Source organism: Hippopotamus amphibius, chromosome 1 (genome assembly GCF_030028045.1).
Source record: "Hippopotamus amphibius kiboko isolate mHipAmp2 chromosome 1, mHipAmp2.hap2, whole genome shotgun sequence".
Classification (NCBI taxonomy): domain Eukaryota; kingdom Metazoa; phylum Chordata; class Mammalia; order Artiodactyla; family Hippopotamidae; genus Hippopotamus; species Hippopotamus amphibius.
Window position 1 is genome coordinate 37224082 of NC_080186.1, and position 25062 is coordinate 37249143.

At 36.6% G+C, this 25062-nt stretch overlaps 1 protein-coding gene across 4 annotated transcripts in view; it reads right to left on the reverse strand.

Annotated features, from left to right (window-relative positions):
- TESK2 (testis associated actin remodelling kinase 2) overlaps window positions 1-25062 on the reverse strand; it is a 131003-nt gene that overhangs the window by 91408 nt on the left and 14533 nt on the right. For all 4 annotated transcript variants that reach the window (XM_057709025.1, XM_057709005.1, XM_057709015.1 and 1 more), the window contains exon 2: window positions 16130-16441. In XM_057709025.1, coding sequence (XP_057565008.1) covers window positions 16130-16351 — 222 coding nt within the window. In that variant the 5' untranslated portion in view covers window positions 16352-16441. The remainder of the gene's footprint in view (window positions 1-16129; window positions 16442-25062) is intronic.

A 25062-nucleotide genomic window follows, 5' to 3' on the forward strand; every position in this document is an offset into this window, starting at 1 on the left:
CAGATACAAACTACTATCTATAAAATAGATAAACAGGGAAGTCCCTGGCAGTTCAGTGGTTAGGACTTCACACTTCCACTGAGGGGCCCAGGTTTGATCCCTGGTCGTGGAACTAAGATCCCACTTGTCATTGCCAAAAAATGAAATGAAATGACAAGAAATGAAATGAAATACACAAGAGCCTACTGTATAGCAGATGGAACTATATTCAATATTCTGTAATAAATCATAATGGAAAAGAATATGAAAAACTATATATATATATATATATATATATATATATATATAAAAAACTGAATCACTTTGCTGTACACCAGAAACTAACACAACACTGTAAATCAACTACACTTCAATTTAAAAAAAATTTTTTTAATGGGCAACAAACTTGAGCTGACAGTCCTCAAAAGAAGATATCAAATGGCCAAAAAAGCAGATGAAAAAAATGCTCAGTATCATTAGTCATTAGAGAAATGTAAAACAAAACCACAATGAGGAAAGACTGGCCAAGATGGCACAGCAGAAAGCCCTGAATTCACCTCCTCTCACCAGCACACCAAAATTACAATGATTTACAGAATACCCACTGATAAAAAGACCAGAGTCTACCAGAAAAGATCTTCTACAACTAAAAATATAAAGAAGAAACCACAACAAGATGGGTGGGAGGGGCAGAGCTGCAGTATAGTTGAGACTCATACTCTCAGGTTAGTGACCTACAAACCAGAGAATAATTACAATTGTAGAGGTTCTGCTCAAGGAGTGAGGGGTCTGAGCCCATAGTGCTCCCCAGCCTGGGGGTCCTGTGCAGGGAAGAGGAGTCCCTAGAACATTTGGCTTTCAAGGCCAGTAGGACTTAATTTCGGGAGATCCAGAGGGCTGTGGGAAATGGAGAGTCCACTCTTAAAGGGCACACATAAAATTTCACAAACTCTGTAACCCAGAGTAGAGGTAGTAATTTGAAAGGAGCCTGGGTCAGACCTACCTGCCGATCTTATAGTCCACTAAAGAGGCAAGAGGCAACTGGAGCTCACCCTTGGATACACAGACATTGGTGACAGTCATTTTGGGGAGCTCATTCTACTACATGGACTCTGGTGGTAGTAATCACCATTTGGAAATCCTCCCTCTAGCTTATTAGCTTCAGGACTAAGTCCTGCTCTCACCCACCAGCCCACAGGCACCAGTACTGGGACATCTCAGGCTAAGCAACTAACTGGGTGGGGACACAGCCCCATCCACCAGCAGATAGGCTGGCTTAAGACCCCATTTAAAATCATACCAAAAAGAATAAAATAGCTAGGAAATAAACCTGTCTAAGGAGGTACAAGACCTGTATTACGAAAACTGTAAGACACTGATGAAAGAAATTGAAGATGACACAAATAGACAGAAAGATATACCATGTTCATGGACTAGAAGAATTAATATTGTTAAAATGACCATACCACCCAAGGCAATCAACAAATTCAATGCAACTCCTATCAAAATACCAATTATATTTTTCACAGAACTAGAACAAATAATTTAAAAATTTGTATGGAAACACAAAAGACCCTGAATAGCCAAAACAATCTTGAGAAATTAAAAAAAAAAGAAAAAAGCTGGAGTCACGCACCCTGACTTCAGACTGTACTACAAAGCTACAGTAATCAGAACAGTATGATACTGCCACAAAAACAAACATATAGAGCAACGGAACAGAATAGAGAGCTCAGAAATAGGCTCATGCATTTATGGTCAATTAACCTACACCAAAGGAGGCAAGAATATACAATGGAGAAAAGACAGTTTCTTCAATAAGTGGTGCTGGGAAAACTAGACAGCTTCATGTATTGATAAAAGAATGAAATTAGACCACTTTCTCACACCATATATCAAAACCAAACTCAAGGGAATTCCCTGGCAGTCTGGTGGTTAGGACTTCAGGCTTTTACTGCCAACAGCCCAGGTTCAATCCCTGGTCAGGGAACTAAGATCCCCCAAGCCATGAGGTGTGGTAAAAAAAAAAAAAAAAAAAAACCAAAAAACAAAACAAAACAAAAAACTCCCTAGAAAACTCAAATTAAAGACCTAAAAGCAATAAGGATGCAGATGCAGAGAATGGACTGAAGGAGGACACGAGGTTGGAGGGGGGGCAGGGTGTGAAGGGGAAGCTGGGACGAAGTAAGAGAGTAACATAGACATATATATACTACCAAGTGTAAAATAGATAGCCAGTGGGAAATTGCTGTATAACAAAGGGAGATCAACTCGATGATGGATGATGCCTTAGAGGGCTGGGAAGGGGTGGGGGGGGGGAGTCGAGGGAGGGAGGGAATATGGGGATATGTGTATAAATACAGCTGATTGACTTTGGTGTACCTCAAAAACTGGTACAAGAGTGTAAAGCAATTATAATTCCAATAAAAAAAAAAAGCAAGACTAGAAACCATAAAACCCCTACAAGAAAACACAGACAAAACACTTTTGACATAAATCATAGCAATTTGGGGGGGGATCCCTCTCCTAAGGCAAAGGAAACAAGAGCAAAAATAAACAAATGGGACCTAATTAGATTTAAAAGCCTTTGCACAGCAAAGGAAACTACTGACAAAACGAAAGACAACCTACTGAATGAAAGAAAATATCTGCAAATGATATGCCAGATAAGGTGTTAATATCCAATATTTGTAAACAGCTCATACAACTCAATATCAAGAAAACAAATACCTGATTTAAAAGTGGGCAGAAAACCTGAATAGACATTTTTCCAAAGAAGACATAAAGATGGACAACAGGCATGTGAAAGATGCTCAACATCATTATCAGGGAAGTGAAAATCAAAACCACAAAGACATATCACCTCACACTTATCAGAATGGCTGTCATCAAAAAGACCACAAATAACAAACGTTGGTGAGGATATAGAGCAAAGGAAACCCTTGTACCCTGTTGGAGGTAATGTAAGTTGGTGCAGCCACTGTGCAAAACAGCATGGAAGTTCCTCAAAAAACTAAAAATAGAACTACCATGTGACCCAACAATTCTACTCCTGGGTATATATCTGGAGAAAAGAAAAACACTAATTTGAAAGAATACACGCACTCCAATGTTCATAGCACCATTATTTACAATAGCCAAGATATGGAAGCAACCCAAGTGTCCATCAACAGACAAATGGATAAAGAGGATGCAGTATGTACATATATAATGGATTACTACTCAGTCATAAAAACCAATGAAATTTACCATTTCCAACAACATGGATAAACCTGGAGGGTATCATGTTTAGTGAAATAAGTCAGATAGAAAAAGACAAATACTATATGTTATTACTTACATGCAGAATCTGAAAAAATAAAACTAGTGAATATAACAAAAAAGAAACAGACACAGATACAGAGAACAAACCAGTGGTTACCAATGGAGAAAGGGAAGGGGGCAACATGGGGTAGGAGATTAAGAGGTACAACCTACTACATATAAAATAAACTACAGGGAATATATTGTACAGCACAAGGAATATAGTCAATTTTTATAATAACTATACATGGAGTATAACCTATAAAAAATTTGAATCACTATGTTATACACCTGAAACTAATATAATATTGTAAGTCAATTATTATCTCAAAAAAAAAAAAAAAAACACATGATATTACTTCACATCCACTAGAGTGGTTATAATAATTAAGAATTTAAAAATAATAAAGAAAGAGAATAACGAATATTGGTGAGTTGTATGGAAACTGGAACCCTTATACATTGCTGGCAGGAATGTAAAATGGAGAACAGTTTGGTAGTACCTCAAAAAGTAAAATGGAATTACTATATAAGCCAGTAATTCCACTTCTAGGTATATACTCAAAAGAATTGAAAACAAGTACTTAAATACTTGTACACAAATGTTCATAGATGCACTATTCACAATAGCCAAAAGATGGAAACAATCCAAATGTCCATCAACAAATGACTACATAAACAAAATGTGGTATTATCCATGTATTAGAACATTATTGGGCCATAAAAAGGAATGAAATACTGATACATGCTAAAACATGCATCAATGTTGAAAACATTATGCTAAGTAAAAGAAGTCAGTCACAAAGGTCACATATTGTATGATTCCATTTATATGAAATGTCCAGAACAGGCAAGTCTGTAGAGACATGAAGTAGAATACTAGTGGTTGCCTGGAGATAGGGGAAGAGAGGAATGGGCAGTGACTATTAATAAGTACAGGATTTCTGCTCAGGATGATAAAAATATTTTTAAATTAGTGGTGAGGGATGTACAGCCTTGTAAATATACTAAAACCCATTGAATTATGTATTTTAAAAAGGAGAATTTTACGGTATGTGAATTATTTCTCAGTAAAGCTCTTATTAAAAAGAAGAAAAAATCACATTGATACTTTGTTCTGGAAGGGGATTCCAGGTTTTATAGGTTTCACAATACATACTAAAATAATTCCGTATTTAGTATCTCAGGGGTTACTTTATCTCAAGAGAGTGGAAAAGTCATCTTCCTAGAAATCCTCCTTCCAATTATATTCCCAAACAAAATAGGACTAGTATAAAAAGAAATGAAGAGCCTTCTACTGTATCATACCACAAACACTCAATTTGAAACACTGAACAGGTTATCAGCCACTGCTACACTGGTGCTGAATAAATTTTCCACTTACCAGAGGGTGAGACATTGTGGCCATTGTGCCATTTGGTTTTACATTCTTTTCTCTTACTTTACAAATGTACACACAAACACTCACGTCACCTCTACTTACACCTCAGTTCTTCCCTAAATACATTTCACTAACATCGAAAATATTCTAAGTCATTTTCCTAGAAACAATGAAATTACCCTAATCTGTCTTACAGTTTTTAAAAACATGAAAAAGAAAAGATTAACAATCAAAGGAAACTCTTTGAAGCTCACAGGTGGTTTTAAATGTAAGTCCAACCTATTTTGTTTCTAAAAATATATTTTTCCTAAATTCAGTAACAGATGTTATAAAATACTTTCATTTTTCTCTAGTGCTTTTAGGCCAGGAATTTATAACCTCAACACTATTAACATTTTGGGCCTGACAATTTTTTGTTGTGGAGGACTATCCTGTGCATTGTAGAATGTTAGTGGCATCTCTGATCTACCCACTCAATGCCAGTAACATCCCCTGCCCAGCTGTGACAACCAAAAATATCTCCAGACATTGCCAAATATCTCTTAGGAGGGCAAAATTGACCCTAGTTGAGAACCACTGCCCTAGTTCACCAGTCTTAATTATTTCCTAAGAGAGCAAACTAGCTGAATTCATCATGAACCTTAAAAACAAACACATTTTTGCAAAATACAGTAGCTGAATACACCTAAAAGAGGGTTTTGTTGGGGTTTGGTGGGTTAGGTTTTTGTTTGTTTGTCTGCTTGTTTTTGGTTTTTTAATAAATCCATATAATAATCCTGGAATAAAACCAATCTTTTAAATACATTTTTTTAAAGTACTCATATGTATTCCCAAACATATAGTATGGAAAAAACAGAACTATGCTTCACTACTAATAAATTTAGATTTTTTTTTAACACATACCTTTCCAAGAACACAAAAGTACTAGCTTCTCTATCTTAGTCTCTCTCCTCATAATCAATAATCATATAGATAGTGAAAGGGAAATTTATGTTCAAAACTTTCTACTTCTACGATGGTAATCTATAAAACACTGATAAATTAATTGCAACCTAAAATACATATTACCTAATAACAGTTTAAACTTTTTTGAGGTCCTAATAGATTTACAAGCTATAAAGATAGCCCAAGTTTAACTAATAAAATTACCAGTAAAATTACTAGGTTGGTTAATTTAAGAAATGTGCTAAAAAAAAAAAGAAAAGAAAAGAAATGTACTAAAGCTCTGAAAGTCACAATCTAAAGGAGCCCAAGCCAACTGCTCAAATAGATATTTTTACAGCTATACAACTTAAATAGGATTGCTTGAGATGAGGTGATTTTTTTTAATTTATTTATTTATTTTATTTATTTTTAATTTATTTTTGGCTGCGTTGGGTCTTCATTGCTCTACGTTGGCTTTCTCTAGTTGTGGCAAGCAGGGGCTACTTCTTTGCAGTGTGCGGGCTTCTCACTGTGGTGGCTTCTCTTGCGGAGCATGGGCTCTAGGCGTGTGGACTTCAGCAGTTGCAGCACATGGGCTCAGTAATTGTTGCTCCTGGGCTTAGCTGCTCCACGGTATGTGGGATCTTCCCGGACTGCGGACGGAACCCTTTGCCCTGCACTGGCAGGCGGATTCTTAACCACTGAGCCACCAGGGAAGTCCAAGATGAGGTAATTTTTAAAAATAATTTTTGGGGACTTCCTAGGTGGCGCAGTGGTTAAGAATCCACCTGCCAATGCAGGGGACATGGGTTCGAGCCCTGCTCTGGGAAGATTTCACATACCACAGAGCAACTAAGGCTGTGCACCACAACTATTGAGCCTGTGCTCTAGAGCCCATGAGCCACAGCTATTGAGCCCGTGTGCTGCAACTATTGAAGCCCACGTGCCTAGAACCCGTGCTCCACAACAAGAGAAGCCACTACAATTAGGAGCCCACGCACCACAATGAAGAGTAGCTCTCACTCACAGCAACAGAGAAAGCCCGTGTGCAGCAATGAAGCCAATAAAATAAATAAATAAATAAATAAATAAATTTTAAAAAATGATAATAATTTTTGGTAAGGGAAACAACAAATTGTTCCAATTGTAATTCATGAGGCTACTGATCCACAAAGTGTACAATAAATACCATGAGGATTTTGGTAGTCATGGCTTTCCATCCTTCATAAAATATAGCCTAATAGTCTTTGTTACGTATCTAGAGCCAGGCTTCAAAACTAAATTGAACAGACACTATAACTAAAGTCTATTAAGGATAAATGACCAGAGGGTCCTAAATCTTAAAACTGAATTATTTTAAAGGAATATAAATAAGCTGTATAAATCCACATTCTTGGGACTTCCCTGGCTGTCCAATGGTTAGGGCTTCCACTGCAGGGGGCACAGGTTGGGGGAACTAAGATCCCACATGCTGAGCAGTGTGGCCAAAAAACCAAAACCAAACAAACAATCCACATTCTTTAATGTGAAGTCATCCATCAACCAGTTTTCTTTCACTATCTAAGGCAACTAAAAGTCCTTAAGCTACCTGCATATTTTGTACCTCCCACACCATGAATCAAATATTTTCTTTTATTGCCACTAATACACTTTTTATTTAACCTGATCTTTAAAGCTCTGTAATCATTTGTACTTTGTAATCAAAGATAAAAACTAACCATCACCTAGCTGTGCACTATGGAGCTATTAGACCAGGGTTTGGCAAACTTTTTCTGTAAAGGGTCAGACAGTAAATATCTTGGGCTTTGAGGTCATATGGTCTCTGTTGTAACTATTCAACTCTGTCACTGTAGCACAAAAGCAGCCATAGAACATACATTACCAAAGAAGTGTGGGTGTGTTCCAATAAAACTTTGTTTCCTAAAGCAAGTGGCAGGCAAGATTGGTCCAAAGACTACAGTTTGCCAAACCCTGTATCAGACTATCACATGTGAGAAAAAAAATAAATATTCTTCTCTTTCCCAATGATAATGTTCTTATCATAAAATTAAACTACTTACTTTCTAAAATACCACAAAGTACAATTAACTAGCTTTCTCCTATTTAGTAATAGGCATTCACAGTGGGATAATGCTATTGCCTTAAATAAGGAAAAAGAACCAACTATGAGAATCAGGTTCAGGACTGCGATTTGTCCTATATACAGAATACAGAACCCTGACCCAAGAAATTAAAATAAAATCTTTAGGTTCAGATCCCAGCAGAGGCAATGTGAGATCATTATAGTGAGATACATCCACAACCTAGAAAACTCCAAGGAAAAAACCTTTCCCCTGAACATAGGCTTTCAATAAAAAATTATAAATCACAGAAGAAATGAAAAACCATGAAAAAGAACCAGCAGACCAAGACCAAATAGCAGGAGTATCCACACTTCAACATTTGCAACTAATCTGAAAGGGACTAAAAACAAAACATTTTAATGGTCAAAACTTACTCATCTCTATGCAAATATACTAGAAAACTTAATAACTTTCTAGTAAAATATAATTACTGAAATTGACTCAGAAGAAACAAAAATTTATATAGATCAACTACCCTAGAGGAATAGGAAAAGTTTTCAAAGTACTTGGCCAAGATTTGACAGGGGAATTTTATCAAATATTTAAGGAATAAATTATTCCAGTAACATTTCAACGGTTTCAAAGCATAGGGGGAAAAAGCTTCCAGATTATTTTTACGAAACAAGCATAACATTCCTACCAAAACCTAACAACAAAAGCATGAAAGAGAAAAACACAGACTATTCTCATAAATATTGGGGCATAAACACCCCAGCAAAAAGAGGTTAGTGGCTCATTAAAGAATAATACACCAGGAATGCAAAGATAGCTCACTATTAGACTACCTACTAATATAATTCACTTTACTAAGAGAGCAAAAGAGAAAAATACTTCTATCACCATATGTGTTAGAGTTCTTCAGAGAAACAGAACCAACAGGATATATACATGAGACAAAAAGATTATAAAGAATTGGCTCACGCGGTTATATGGGCTGAGAAGTCCCAAGATCTTCAGTCAGCAAGCTGGAGACCCAGGAAAGCCAATGGTGTAGTTTCAATCTGAGTCTGAAGGCCCAAAGGCCAATATTTCAGTTCCAATCCAAAGGCAGGAAAATTCGGATATCCCGGCTAAAGTAGTCAGGTAGGAGTTCCCTCTTATCATAGGCAGGTCAGCCTTTTTGTTCTATTTGGGCGTTCAAATGATTGGATGAGGGCCACCCACATTAGGAAGGGCAATCTGCTTTACTCAGTCTACTGATTCAAATGATAATCTTATCAGAAAGATTCTCTCACAGAAACACCCAGAATAAAATCTGACCAAATATCTAGGCACCCCTGGTCCAGTCAAGTTCACACATAAAATTAACCACCATACTGCTGATTTTGAAAAGATACATGGTAAAATTCAACATCCATACTGTATAAAAATAATTCTTAACAAAATAGGAGATTTTTTGGTCAGGATTTTGAAGACCCAATAGAAAAAGAGATATTTACTCCAGACCCCAAATCATATCACATTTAATTAGGAAAGACTACAAGTATTCCCATTAAAGTCAGGAATAAGACAAAGATGTCAACTATTGCTATTATTTAACATTTTAGGGAATATTTGTCAATGCAGTTTATTGAGAAAAAGATAAATGAGATACAAAAGTGGGAAATAAATTTATCAGCATTCAGAGATGTAACTGTACATCTGGAAATTCAAAGTGAATCAACTGAAAATCTATTGCAAACATTAAAAAACTTAGCATACTAGACGTATCAAAAATTAATATGTAAAAATTAACAGTCCTTATACACAAACAACAAATAGAAGATATAATGGGAGTAGAGTTCCCATTTACAACTGCAACAAAAAAACAGAAAAAACTAATACTAAACATCACAAGAATTGTGGAAGTTTTTTTTAAATTTTTTAATGTTTACAAAGGGACACAAAATACTTGAACAGATGAAAAGGCATGCCATGTTCTTATAGAAAAGGACTCGAGCTTTTCTCACCTTCTGAGATGGCCCACACTCTGTCTGCAGAGTGTGTTTCTAAATAAATCTCTAAATAAACTTCTTACCTATCACTTTGCCTCTCACTGAATTCTTTCTGTGATGAGACATCAAGAACCTGAGCTTCATTAAGTCCTGAAACCAGGTATTAAAGTCAGAAAAGATTTTGGCCTTGATGACTACTGATTTTCTGTTTTCTTCTATAACGAAATTAACTGGAAATGTCAATTTAAGTATAAGTTACCCAAAATTATTTTATCAATTTTCCTCTCCTAAAAGATAACTTCGGACTTCCTAGGTGGCACAGTGGTTAAGAATCTGCCTGCCAATGCTGGGGGACACGGGTTCAATCCCTGTCCCAGGAAGATACCACATGCTGCAGAGCAACTAAGCCTGTGAGCCACAACTGCTGAGTCCATATGCCACAACTACTGAAGCCCGTGTGCCTAGAGCCCATGCTCTGCAACAAGAGAAGCCACCACAATGAGAAACCTGCGCACTGCAACGAAGAGTAGCCTCCACTCACCACAACTAGAGAAAGCCCATGTGCAGTAACAAAGATCCAATGTAGACAATAAATAAATAAATAAATAAATTATTTTTAAAAAGACAAAGGAAATAAAAAGTACACAGATTGAGAAGCAAGAAGTACAAACTGCTTTTGTTCACAAATGATATCATCTATGTAGAAAAATCCTAAAAAATCAACAAAAAAACCTCGTGAAACTAATAAGCAATTATAGTAAGATTGCAAGATACAAGATTAGTACAAAAAAGTATATTATGTTCCTGTATACCAGCAATGAACAAGAAGAATTTGAAATTACAAACAAATTACTATTTACATTAGCAACCCCCAAAATAAAATACTTAGGTATAAATCTAACAAAATATGTGCAAGACCTATATGAAGAAAACTACAAAACTATGGGGACTTCCCTGGTGGTCCAGTGGTTAAGACTTCACCTTCCAATGCAGGGGATGCAGGTTCCATCCCTGGTCGGGGAGCTAAGATCCCACATGCCAAAAAAAAAAAAAAAAAAATAACCAAAACATAAAACAGAAGCAACACTGTAACATAAAACAGAAGCAATAAAAACTTTTAAAATGGGCCACACCAAAAAAAAAAAGACCAACAAAAAAACAAAACAAAACAAAACTACAAAACTCTGATGAAAGATATCAAAGAACTACATAAATGGAGAGATATTCCACGTTCATGGATAAGACGACTCAATACTGTCAAAATGTCAGTTTTTCCCAACTTAAACCATGGATTCAATGCAATCCCAATCAAAATCCCAGCAAGTTATTTTTCATATATCAACAAACTGATTCTAAAGTTTATACGCAGAGACAAAAAAAATCCACAATAGCCAACTCAGTGTTGAAGAAGAAGAACAAATACAATACTGACCTCAAAACATATTATAAAGCTACAGTAACCAAGGCATTGTGGTATTGATGAAAGAATAAACAAATAGGTGCATGGAACAGAATAGAGGGCCCAGAAAGCCACACAAATACAGTCAACTGATCTTTGATAAAGGACCAAAGGCAATACAATGGAACAAAGACAGTTTTTTCAGCAAATGGAGCTGGAACAACTGGAGATGCACATGCAAAAAAAAATGAATCTAGAAATAGACTTTCTATCCTCATAAAAATTAACGCAAAGTGGATCACAGACCTAAACATAAAATGCAAAACTACAAAACTCCTAGAAGATAACATAGAAGAAAACCTAGATGACCTTGGGTATGGCAATGACTTTTTAGATACAATACCAAAGGCACGATCCATGAAATAAATAATTAATAACCTGTAGTTCATTAAAATTTAAAATTTCTGCTCTGAAAGACAATGTTAAGAGAATGGAAAGATAAGCCACAGACTGGTAGAAAATATTTGCAAAATACATATCTAATAAAAGACTTAACCAAAAAATACAGAGAACTCTTAAAACTCATCAGTAAGAAAACTGACTCAGTTAAAAAATGGGCAAAAGACCTAAACAGGCAACTTACCAAAGAAAATATACACATAGCAAATAAGCAAATGAAAAGATATTTGACACCACATGCCATTAGGGAACTTCAAATGAAAATAACAATGAGATAACACTACATACAAATTAGAATGGCCAAAATCCAAAACATTGCCAACACCAAAGGCTGGCAAGGATGTGGAGCAATAGGAACTCTCAATCATTGCTGGTGGGAATGCAAAATGGCATGGCCACTTTGGAAAACAGTTAGGCAGCTTATTACTATACAATTCAGCAATCATGCTCCTTGGTATTTACCTAAATGAACTGAAAACATGTCCACACAAAAACTTGCACACAGATGCGTTTATAGTAGCTTTATTCCTAATTGCCAAAACTTGGAAGCAACCAAGATGACCTTCAGTACGTGAGTGGATAAACTGTGGTATATCTAGACAATGGAATATTATTCAGTGATGAAAAGAAATAAGCTATCAAACCAAGAAAAGACATGGAGGAAACATAAATGCATATTACTACGTGGAAGAAACCAATCTTGAAAAGGGTACATATTGTCTAATTCCAACTATATGACATTTTGTAAAAGGCAAAACCACAGAGACAGTAAAAAGACTACTGTTTTCCAGAGTTTGCAGGGAGGGACAGATGAATAGACAGAGCACAGGGGATTTTTAAAGAAGTGAAACTATTCTGCACAATACTACAGTTTAATAGTTCATATAGATTCATCACTTGTAACAAATGTTCTACTGTGGTGTGGAATGTCAATAGTGGGGGAAGCTGCATATGTATGGGGACAGTGAATATATGGGAACTCTCTGTAAGTTTCACTTGATTTTGCTGTAAACCTAAAAATGCTCTAAAAAATAAGGTTAATGAATTTTTAAAAAATTACTTCTTCCATGACCTGTTCTACAACTTTTTAAATTTTAATATCATGGTTAATTTTTTCATTCATTTGGAATTTATCCTTGTATAGGTATAAAATATGGATCCAACTCTGTTTGTTTTTCACACATGCCAACATCATTTGTCTAGTTCGTCTTTTCCCCACTAGTTTAACATAATACCTTTATCACATACTAAACTAGCATATGTATGTCAGCCTATTTCAGGATTTTCTATTTTATTCCATTGGCCTATTCAAGTGTCAGATCAAACAGGAATTCAATGCTAAAAATGACATTTCTGCCTACTGGGGGGGGGGGGAAGACACTTAAAAATTGTATTTAGATAATTTGCTAACCATCTGAAAAAAAACAAAATGCCTATACCCCATTTCAAACACTAAACACAAGATGAATTAAACATTAAAGACTATCCACTATATTTCTATGACTTTCAATATCTTAAAACTGACATGTCTTAAAATTACTTTCAGGCACCTGTACCATGTGCATAAAAATTTGTAGAATGGGTATCAGTGGTTAAATAAACACCTACATACAACAGAGCAGCCATCTTTTAAGAAGTTAGGTATTACCACACTCAATGATAGAAAGCACAATGTTGCATGAAACACACAGACATTAAACCCTCAGTGTTGAAAAAAGATTCTGGACAGTTATACTTTGAATAGAAAAAGGATTTAAGAATGCCTTAACCAATTCATTTCTAATACATCTGCTTTTTTTAAAAAGTATAACATACTAAAAAGCTATGCATGACCAAGTCTATAAAAGCCCTTTAAGTAAATATAAAATGGATAAGTAATAAGAATTGTTATGGTTTAATAATGGGCCCAAGTACATTTTAAAATCAACAGTATCAGGCTTCCCTAGTGGCGCAGTGGTTAAGAATCTGCCTGCCAATGTAGGTGACACAGGTTCGATCCCTGAGCCAGGAAGATCCCATATGCCACAGAGCAACTAAGCCCACGGGCCACAACTACTGAGCCCACGTGCCACAACTACTGAAACCCATGCGCCTAGAGCCCATGCTCCACAAGAGAAGCCACCACAATGAGAGGCCTGCATACCTCAACAAATAGTAGCCCCCGATCAACACAACTAGAGAAGGCTGTGCACAGAAACTAAGACCCAATGCAGCCAAAAATAAAATAAATAATAAATAAATAATAAAATAAATCTTTAAAACAAATAGAATAAAATAAACATATCTTAAACTCAATGAAATGTCATAAAAGCATTAGGAATAACAGAATAATCTCAAAACCTTGCAGTGGGAAGGCTCCCAGAGGCAAAATATAAAATCCACAAGTTATACATAAAGAGGTTGATAGACCTAACCACATAAAAATTAAAAAGTGAAAAGACATGCAGGAAACAAATACTTGCAACATATGTAATGAAGAATTACTATCAGGATGTATAAAGAACTAAAAGAAAGGGAGTACCCTGGTGGTCCACTGGTTAGGGCTCTGTGCTTCCACTGCAGGGGGCATGGGTTTGATCCCTGGTTGGGGAACTAAGATCCCACATGCCACACAGCCAACAAAACAAAACACACTAAAAGAAAAATTAACACAATGCAAAAAAGATAGGTAAAAAATATAAACAAATTATATAAATGACCAATAAACATAAAAGGACTTGATTTACAATCAGAACATACCAATTGGAAGAGTTATCAACCCTGGCACATATGATCAGTTGATTTTCAACAGGGTGCCAGGCCATTCAATGGGGAAAGAATAGTCTTTTCAACAAATGGTTCTGGGAAAACTATATATCCATATCCAAATGAATGAAGTTAGACTCTTACCTTTCACCATATACAAAAATTAACTTAAGTGGATCAAAGACATAAGTGTAAGAGCTAAAACTATAAAACTCTTAAAAAGAAATCATTGGGGAAAATCATGACATTAGATTTCGAAATTATTTCTTGGACATGACACCAAAAGCACAGGCAACAAAAGAAAAAACAAATGACTTAATCAGAATTAAAAACTTGTGTGCATCAAGGAACACTATAAAAGAGTAAAAAGACAACCTACAGAATAGGAGAAAGTATTTTCAAATCATATCCCTGATAAGGGATATGATCCCTTATATATAAATAAAATTGAATTCAAAAACGGACAAAAGACTTGAATAGTTATTTTTCCAAAGAAGATACACAAAAGGCCAACGCAAAGGTGCTCAACATCACTAGTCATTAGAGAAATGCAAATCAAAGCCATATGAGATATCACTTCATACCTACCAGAATTGCTAATATTAAAAAAAGAAAAAGAAAAAGAACAAGTGTTGGTGAGAATATGGAGAAATTGGAACTGTTGCACATTGCTGGTGGGAATGTAAAATGGTACAACTGCTATGGAAAATAGTATGGTAGTTCCTTAAAAAGTAAACCACAGACTAAGTGAAATAAGGTAGTCACAAAAAGACAAAAACTGCACGATTTCATTTATATAGGGTATCTAAAGTAGTCAAGGTCATAGAAACAGAAAGTAAAATGGTTGTTGCCAGGAGCTGGGGGTAAGGAAAGGAAGAATTATTTAGCACATACAGAGTTTCAGTTTTGCAAGATGAAAAAGTTCTGAAGATTTGTTGCACAGCAATGTGAATATATTTAACAAAACTTAACTGTACATCTAAAAATGGTTAAGATAGTGAATTTTATGTTATGTGTATTTTACCACAATTTCTTTAAAAAGCTAAACACAGAATTACTATATAACCCATGAGTTTCACTTATAGGTAAATACCCAAAAGAACTGAAAGCAGGGACTCAAACAGCTACTTGTACACCAATGTGCATAGTAGTATTATTTACAATAACCAAAAGGCAGAAACAACCCAAATATCCATCCATAGGTGAATGCAGAAAGAAAATGTGGTACATGGATACAATGGGATATTATTCAGACATAAAAAGAAATGAAATTCCTTCCTTTTTTTTTTTTTTTTTTTGGCCACACCACAAGGCTTGCAGGATCTTAGTTCCTCGACCATGGATTGAACCTGGCCCCAGCAGTGAAAGCACCTAATCCTAACCACTGAACATCCAGGGAATTCCCAAGAAATGAAATTCTGATATATGCTATAACGTGGATGAATCTTGAGGATATTGTGCTAAGTGAAATAAGCCAGATGCGAAAGGACAAATATTGTATAATTCCATTGTATATACCTAGAATAGACATATTCACAGAGACAGAAAGTAGAATAGACATTAACAAGGGCTAAGGGTAGTGGAGGGAGTTATTTTTTTAATGGTACAAAGTTTCCATTTGGGATGATGAAAAATTCTGGGGGAGAGGAAGAGGCTCCTATACTATTTGAATTTTTGATCGGCATGTGTTATTTTTATAATTAAAATAAATAAAATATCTTACCAGTTAATAGATAGCTCGAGAGGACAGTTTAGAACACTGCTCAAGATCCACAGCACCCTGACTAGGCAAAGCCTAAGTCCTAATTAAACACAACTGTCAACTCTGCAGTGAAACTGACCATCAACAAGACAATATGAGAACAACTGGGGCATCACTCACCTTGAACACTTCAGAGAAGAAGCCAGAACCTATTTTTTCACAGGTGAAGTCATCTAAACGAGTCAGTCTGGAAAAGGCACTTATAAGAGCTCGATATGAGGAGGGCCAAACTCTTCCCCCCTGGGACATGTTCCCGTCCCCTACACCACCTCCTTCGAAGTCTTCGAGACGCTCCACACGTGGAGGAAATCCTGCAATTGAATTCCGTTTGCTCCGATCCATAGTCTGAATAATCACTTTTTATCTTCTTTTAAGAATGAATTCCACATATAATAAATTTTTGTTGCGTTTTACTTCTCTTCTGGCTTGACACTAAACAAGAGATCAAAATGATACTTCATTAAAACCATTAATGAATAATAAATACATGCATACAGTAAACTACCAATGTAAAAATATTTCCTCTTTCATATTCTAGCTTCTGATTTTCAGATCTAAAAATCACTTCATGCCTCTACCTTCAGAAAACAATGATATATTTAAAGCCCGAGATGTAGTCAGTCTTTAACATGAGTAGAATACATTAAAGATCATCAATTACATTCTAAAAACCAGAATAGCAATAACATCTATCACTTATTGAACACCTACTATCTAGGAAACACAGTATAAGAGTTGTACATATGTCATGTCATTTGATTCTCAAATAATCCATGATATAAGAATTATTCTGTTCATTTTGCAAAGAGGTCAAGTAACCATATAGTCACTAAAGGGTAGAGATAAAATTCAAATGCCAGATGTCTGATGCAAAAGCCTGTGCTCCTGCCAATGCCCTTCACAGCCTTACATAACTTTCTCTTCATTTGAAAAATCATTAAGTCCAAATATATAAAACAAGGGCAACAAATACTTTATACTATAAAATTATATAATTTTAAAAAACAAAAACTAAATCCAAAAGCAATTTAAAAATCCACTCTTGATTAAACAGCCCAGTCCAACAGAAGTGACTACAGAAGGCTCCACCCCATCTGGTACCTGATTAAGAATAAAAACAAAAGTCTACTTTTGCTTTTGGCCTGTCTCTCCCTATTTGTACTTTTTTCCACAAGAATCAATTATATTTAGGTCTTTAATTCACATTGAGTTTATTTTTGTGTATGGTGTTAAAGAATGTTCTAATTTCATTTTTTTACATGTAGCTGTCCAGTTTTCCCAGAACCTAATAAACTCTTAGAGGAAAATATAGGCAGAACACTCTTTGACATAAATCGCAGCAATATCTTTTTCGTGCCATCTCCTTGAGTAATGGAAATAAAAACAAAAATAAACAAATGGGACCTAATTAAACTCAAAAGCTCTTTTGTACAGAAAAAGAAACCATAAACAAAATGAAACAACAACCCACAGAATGGAAGAAAATATTGGCAAATGATGTGACCAATAAGGGATTAACCTCTAAAATTTACAAACAGCTCATGCAGCTCAATATCAAAAAAACAAACATACAAACAAACAACCCAATCAAAAATGGGCAGAAAGATCTAAATAGACATTCTCCAAAGAAGACATCAGATGGCCAACAGGCACATGAAAAGATGCTCAACATCGTTAATTATTAGAGAAATGCAAATCAAAACTACAATGAGATATCACCTCACACCAGTTAGAATGGCCATCATCAAGAAGTCTACAAACAATAAATGCTAGAGAAGTTGTGGAGAAAAGGGAACCCTCCTACACTGTTGGTGGGAATGTAATTTGGTACAGCCACTAGGGAGAAGAGTATGGAAGATCCTTAAGAAACTAAAAATAGAACTACCATATGATCTTGCAATCCCACTCCTGAGCATATATGCAGAGAAAACTATAATTCGAAAAGATACATGCACCCCAATGTTCATTGCAGCACTGTTTACAATAGCCAAGAGATGGAAGCAACCTAAATGTCCATCAACAGAGGAATGGATAAAGAAGATGTACTACACATATACAATGGAATACTACTCAGCCATTAAAAAGAATGAAATCATGCCATTTGCAGTAACATGAATGGACCTGGAGATCATCATACTAACTGAAGTAAGTCAGACAGAGAAAGACAAATATCATGATACTGCTCATATGCAGAATCTAAAAAAAGAGAGAATGAATTATGGTTACGGGGGGGGCAGGGGAAGGGGGGGTGGGATAGACTGGGAGTTTGGGATTGACATGTACACACTACTATACTTAAAATAGATAACCAACAAAGACCTACTATATAGCACACGGAACGCTGCTCAATACTCTGTAATAAGCTAAATGGGAAGAGAATTTGAAAAAGAACAGATACATGTGTATGTATAACTGAATCACTCTGCTGTATACCTGAAATTAACACAACATTATTAATCAACTGTATTCCAATATAAAATAAATTTTTTATTTAAAAATAAAATAGGGGGCTTCCCTGGTGGCACAATGGTTAAGAATCCGCCTGCCAATTCAGGGGACACAGGTTTGATCCCTGCTCCAGGAAGATCCCACATGCCTCAGAGCAACTAAGCCTGTGTGCCACAGCTATTGAGCCTGTGCTTTATAGAGTCCGAGAGCCACAACTATTGAGCCCACCTGCTGCAACTACTGGAGCCCACATGCCTAAAGCCCATGCTCCACAACAAGAGAAGCCACAGCAATGAGGAGCCCATGCACTGCAAACAAGAGTAGCCCCTGCTCGCCGCAACTAGAGAAAGCTCATGTGCAGCAATAAAGACCCAACACAGCCAATAAATAAATAAATAAATAAATAAATTTTAAAAAATAAAATAAAATAGGGACTTCCCTGGTGACACAGTGGTTGAGAATCCGCCTGCCAATATGGACTCCAAGGGGGGAAAGCGGGGGGGGGGGGGGGGGGAATGAATTGGGAGATTGGGATTGCCATACATACATTACTAATAAGAAAAAAATATCAAATTGTATACTTTAAATATATGCGGTTTATTGTATGTCAATTATATTTCAATAAAAGTTCTTAAAAAATTAAAATCAGAAAAAAAAAAAAAAAAAAGAATTCTGCCAATGCAGGGGACATGGGTTCAATCCCTGGTCCAGGAAGATCCCACATGCTGCGGAGCAACTACGCCCATGCGCCACAACTATTGAGCCTGCGCTTTGGAGCCCGTGAGCCACAGCTATTGAGCCCATGTGCTGCAACTACCGAAGCCCCGCGCCCAGAGCCCGAGCTCCACAACAAGAGAAGCCACCACACTGAGAAGCCTGTGCACCACAATGAAGAGTAGCCTCGCTCGCAGCAACCAGAGAAAGCCTGCACGGAGCAATGAAAACCCAACACAGCCAATAAATTAATAAGTAAATAAATAATAAATAAATTTAATTAAAAAATAAAATTAGTATTGAAAAAGTCAAAAAAAAATCCATTATAAGAGTCCTATGCAAAATTCAACACTGTGATTCTACAATTAGCGAAACATATTTGTAAATGTGGTGAATACCTAACCCAGACAAGATCTACCACCTCTGATTAAGGAGAATTAGCCACAGGGCTCCCAGGGCCATACTTACAATATGACCCTGCCTCCCTAGCTATAGCCAAAGTTGGTGGTGTTCTACCAATATGGACCAATCACATTTCCTTTCCTGGCAATTTGAAATTGGAATTAAGGTATTCCAGCCTCAGTATGGCTGCTAAAATGGAAGCCCTGTAAACTCTGGAGCTGTTGGCCATGGCCATTTTCTACCATGTAGCCTGGAAGGCAGAAAAAGCCAAGGAACTGAGGCCAATTTGCAAAGAAAAAAGACAGAGACAGCGAGAACTTCTTGATTTTCCTAATGTGCTCTAGTCCTTGATTCCAACTGCATCCTGGCATAAGGTTCCATGAGATATCCCTATATCTTTAAAATAAATTATTTTCTCTTAAGCTAGTTTCACCAGAGTCTTCACAGAAGGAAAAATAATCCAAGTTCCTAAAGAATAAAGCATTTAAATACCTCTATTGAACCTCTGCCAAAAAGTGGCAACAGGTCACCAGATCAAAAAGTTAGCATTATAAGACCAACATTTTTTAAATTTTACAGCCAATAGAGACCATAAAGCTCATTTTATATTTTAGGAAACATGAGGACTAGAAAGTGGAAATTATGTACCCATAGCTATAAGTTATTTACTAGCAAAGCTAGACTTGGAACCAAAGACAGTACATTTCTAAAAGTGTGTCTGTTGATCATCTGCTTCAAAATTACCCAAGAACTTTGTTTAAAACTCAGATTCCTGGGTCTCAACCTTGACCTACTAAATCAGAATCTCTTGGAGTGAGGCCTGGAAATTTTACCAAGTTTCCCAGCAATTCTTATATATATTAAGAGTTTAAGATTCTCTACAGCAGGGAAGGGGAATATTAATAGTTAAAAAAAAACCCAAAGAGACAAAAAAAAAAAACAAAAAAAACAAGAATTTCACAACCATTTTCTCCTTTAATCCTCAAAATATATCACCAAGGTAGGTGTGATCCCCATTTTACAGAAAAAGAAATGTAGGCTCAGGAGGTTAAGTAACTTGCCTAAGCAAACACAGCTGGTAGAACCAGAACTGGAACTAAGGTCCACCCAGCACCAAAGCTCAAGTGTTTTCCATTTCATTATTACTTAGTTCAGTGTTTTTCCAGTATGAGAGTTGTAAGGAGTTAAGCTAGTCATCTGCATAGAAAAGAGGATCAGGACTTGAGAGCAGAGGAAGGCCAGGCTGACTGCAATTTAGACAGAGATGGAAAAGAAAAAGAAAAATACACAATGGGAGAAAATATTTGCAAAACAAAGCAACAGACTAGGGATTAATCTACAAAATATACAAACAGCTTGGGATGTCCTAGGTGGTGCAGTGGTTAAGAATCCGCCTGCCAATTCAGGGACACAGGTTCAATTCCTGCCCCAGGAGGATACCACACGCCGCAGAGCAACTAAGCCCGAGTGCCACAATAAGGAGTAGCCCTGGGCTCCTCACAACTAGAGAAAGCCCATATGCAGCAACAAAGAGCCAACACAGCCAATCAAATACATAATTAAATAAATAAATTTTAAAAAATATATATATACAAACAGCTTATGCAGCTCAATATCATAAAAAGAAACAACCCAATCAAAAAGTGGGCAGAAGATCTAAATAGACATTTCTCAAAGAAGACATACAGATGGCCAAAAAGCACATGAAAAAATGTTCAACATTGCTAATTATTAGAGCAATGCAAATCAAAACTATAATGAGGTATCACCACACACCAGTCAGAATGGCCATCATCAAAAAGTCTACAAACAACAAATGCTAGAGAAGTTGTGGAGAAAGGGAACCCTCCTACATTGTTGGTGGGAATGTAATTTGGTACAGCCACTATGATGAACAGTATGGAGGTTCCTTAGAAAATTAAAAACAGAACTACCATATACCCCACTCCTGGGCATATATGCGGAGAAAACTAATTTGAAAAGATACATGCACCCCAATGTTCATTGCAGCACTATTTACAATAGCAAGACATGGAAGCAACCTAAATGTCCATCAACAGAGGAATGGATAAAGAAGATGAGACACATATATACAATGGAATACTACTCATCCATTAAAAAGAATGAAATCATGCCATTTGCAGTAACATGGATGGAACTGGAGATCATCATACTAAGTGAAGTAAGTCAGACAGAGAAAGACAAATATCATATGGTATCGCTTATATGCAGAATCTAAAAAAATGATAGAAATGCACTTATTTACAAAATAGAAACAGACTCTCAGACTTAGAGAACAAACTTATAGTTACCAAAAGGGAAAGTGGAGGGGGGAGGGATAAATTAGGAGTTTGGAATTAACAAATACACACTTCTATATATAAAATAGATAACCAACAAGGACCTACCATATAGCACAGGGAACCATACTCAACATTTTTTAATAACCTACAAGGGAAAAGAATCTGAAAAAGAATATATATAACTGAATCACTGTGCTGTATACCTGAAATTAACATGACATTGTAAACCAACTATACTTCCATAAAATTAAAAAAAGAAAAAAGACACATACACCCCAATGTTCACTGCAGCACTATTTACAATAACCAAGACATGAAAGCAACCTAAATGTCCATCAACAGATGAATGGATAAAGACAATGTGGTATAAAGTGAAATCTAAAAAAATGATATAAATGAACTTATTTTCAAAACAGAAATAGGGGCTTCTCTGGTGGCACAGTGGTTGAGAATCCACCTGCCAGTGCAAGGGACACGGGTTCAAGCCCTGGTCTGGGAAAATCCCACATGCCGCGGAGTAACTAAGCCCTCGAGCCACAACTACTGAGCCCGTGTCCTGCAACTACTGAAGCCCATGAACCTAGAGCCCATGCTCCGCAACAAGAGAAGCCACTGAATAAGAAGCCCGCACACCACAATGAAGAGTAGCCCCCACTGACCACAACTAGAGAAAGCCTCCTGCTGCAATGAAGACCCAATGCAAAAAAAAAAAGAAAGCAATACTAAGTAGGGGAGGAAAGAAGCAAGTTGTAGTTCATGGTATCATTAAAACTGAATTCAAAATAATTTTTAAGAAGTTACCCAAAAAATTTTAGGACCATCCCTATAGGGTGATACCATTTTAATGAAAAAATATATTTTTAAAGCATACAAAATAACACATATTATAGAGAGGCAGGATAGCATATTGATTAAAGGTATAGCCCCCAGAACAAATCTGGGTTCAAATTCTTGCTCTGTAACTTGCAGCTATATGAACCTGGTCAAGCTATTTTAAAATCTCTGTACATCTCTAGTTCCCCATCTATAAAATGAAAATAGATAAGTACCTACATTATATCATTTTCTATGTATTAACTCCTTTAATCCTTACAATCGCCATAGGGTTATTGATTAAATGAACAGTGCCTGGCAAATAGTAAGCATTCAAGTCCTAATGGTTATTATAATTATTATTTAAAAATACACATTTACAGTAAATCTCTAAAAGCATGAACTAGAGGGACTTTCCTGGCAGTCCAGTAGTTAAGGGGGCTTGGATTCGATCCCTCGTTGGGGGAACTAAGATCCCACATGCTGTGTGGTGCGGCCAAAAAAAAAATATATATATAGAAGCATGAACTAGAAAGCCAGCCACTAAGTTCATCGTAGTAGTTGCCTACGATTGGTGGGAAAGAAGAAAAATGAGATAAGGAAGGAGAATAAAGGAGACTTCAACCATAGCAATAATGCTTTGTTTCCCCTCATTAAAACATAAACCTATAACAAACACAAAATGGTATGTTTGCTAATTTTGTTATTTTTTTCACTAATATTTAATTCTGGGTGGTATTATATTATACTCTTTTCTATATTAGGATTTTAATAGTTTTTTTTTTTAAGTCTATTGACAACACAACAGCTATGCAGTATGCTCAGGCCAAAAAAACTGAAAACAATTTGGCAAAAAAATAGCATCCCAACATGCAAGCCAAGTCTCAAGATTTTCAAACTTTTATTCTGCAGCAGTTCAACTATAGTTTTTGGTCCAAAGAGTGTTTACATCTTAGGCTAAAAACTCAAAGGTATTGGGAAAATTTTTGGGTAGGCTTACTTATTCAAGTCTACAAACTTAAAATATAAAAGCACTCATAACAAACACTGATACTTACTTGTAGACCCCCTATTATATGCTAAAGCAATACTAGTTACTAGACAGTTGAAGGAAGTGAGTGGTAAAAAGTACAGTCCCCTTAGAGGAGTAAGAACTTTATTAATCCATTTTGGAGAAGTGTTGAGCATGGGAAAACTTCCAAACCATGCCTTCTGCTCCCTTGGCCAGCATACTGAATGACCACATTTTAAATGAAACCAGGGGACTTCCCTGGTGGTCCAGTGGTTAAGACTCCATGCTCCCAACACAGGGGGCCCCGGTTCAATCCTGGTCGGGGAACTAGATCCCACGTGCATGCTGCAACCAAGAGTCCACATGCTGCAACTAAGAAGTCCACATGCTGCAACTAAGGGTCCACATGCCACAACTAAAAGATCCTGCATGCTGCAACTAAAATCCAGCGCAGCCTAAATAAATATTTTTAAAGTAAATAAATAAATGAAACCAAATTACAAATGGTTTTCAATTTAATCTGATAAATGTTAATTAGCCGGGACTTCCTTGGTGGCACAGTGGTTAAGAATCCGCCTGCCAATTCAGGGGACACAGGATCGAACCCTGCCCTGAGAAGATACCACATGCCGTGGAGCAACTAAGCCCATGCGCCACAACTATTGAGCCTGTGCTCTAGAGCCCGTGAGTCACAACTATTGAGCCCATGTACCACAACTACTGAAGCCCACATGCCTAGAGCCTGTGCTCCACAACAAGAGAGGTCACCACAATGAGGAGCCTGTGCACCACAATGAAGAGTAGCCCCCACTCTCTGAAACTAGAGAAAGCCCGTGTGCAGCAATGAAGACCCAACACAGCCAATAAAATAAATAAATTAAATTAAAATGTTAATTAGCCATAAAAGGCAGCTAAAATCATACCCTATTTTATTTATTTATTTATTTATTTTTATTTATTGGCTGTGTTGGGTCTTCATTGCTGAGTGCAGGCTTTCTGCAGTTGGGAGAGCAGGGGCTACTCTTTGTTGCAGTGCACAGGCTTCTAATTGCGGTGGCTTCTCTTGTTGCGGAACACAGGCTCTAGGCACATGGGCTGCAGTAGTTGCAGAGGATGGGCTCATTAGTTGTGGCTCACGGGCTCTAGAGCACAGGCTCTGTAGTTGTGGCGCATGGGCTTAGTTGCTCTGAGGCATGTGGGATCTTCCTCGACCAGGGCTCGAATCCGTGTCCCCGTGTCCCCTGCATTGGCAGGCAGATTCTTAACCACTGCACCATCTAGGACGTCTTCATACCCTATTTTTTAAAAGCTGAAAATGACTAATTTTAAAATTAGACAATACACTCCATGAAATGTGTGAG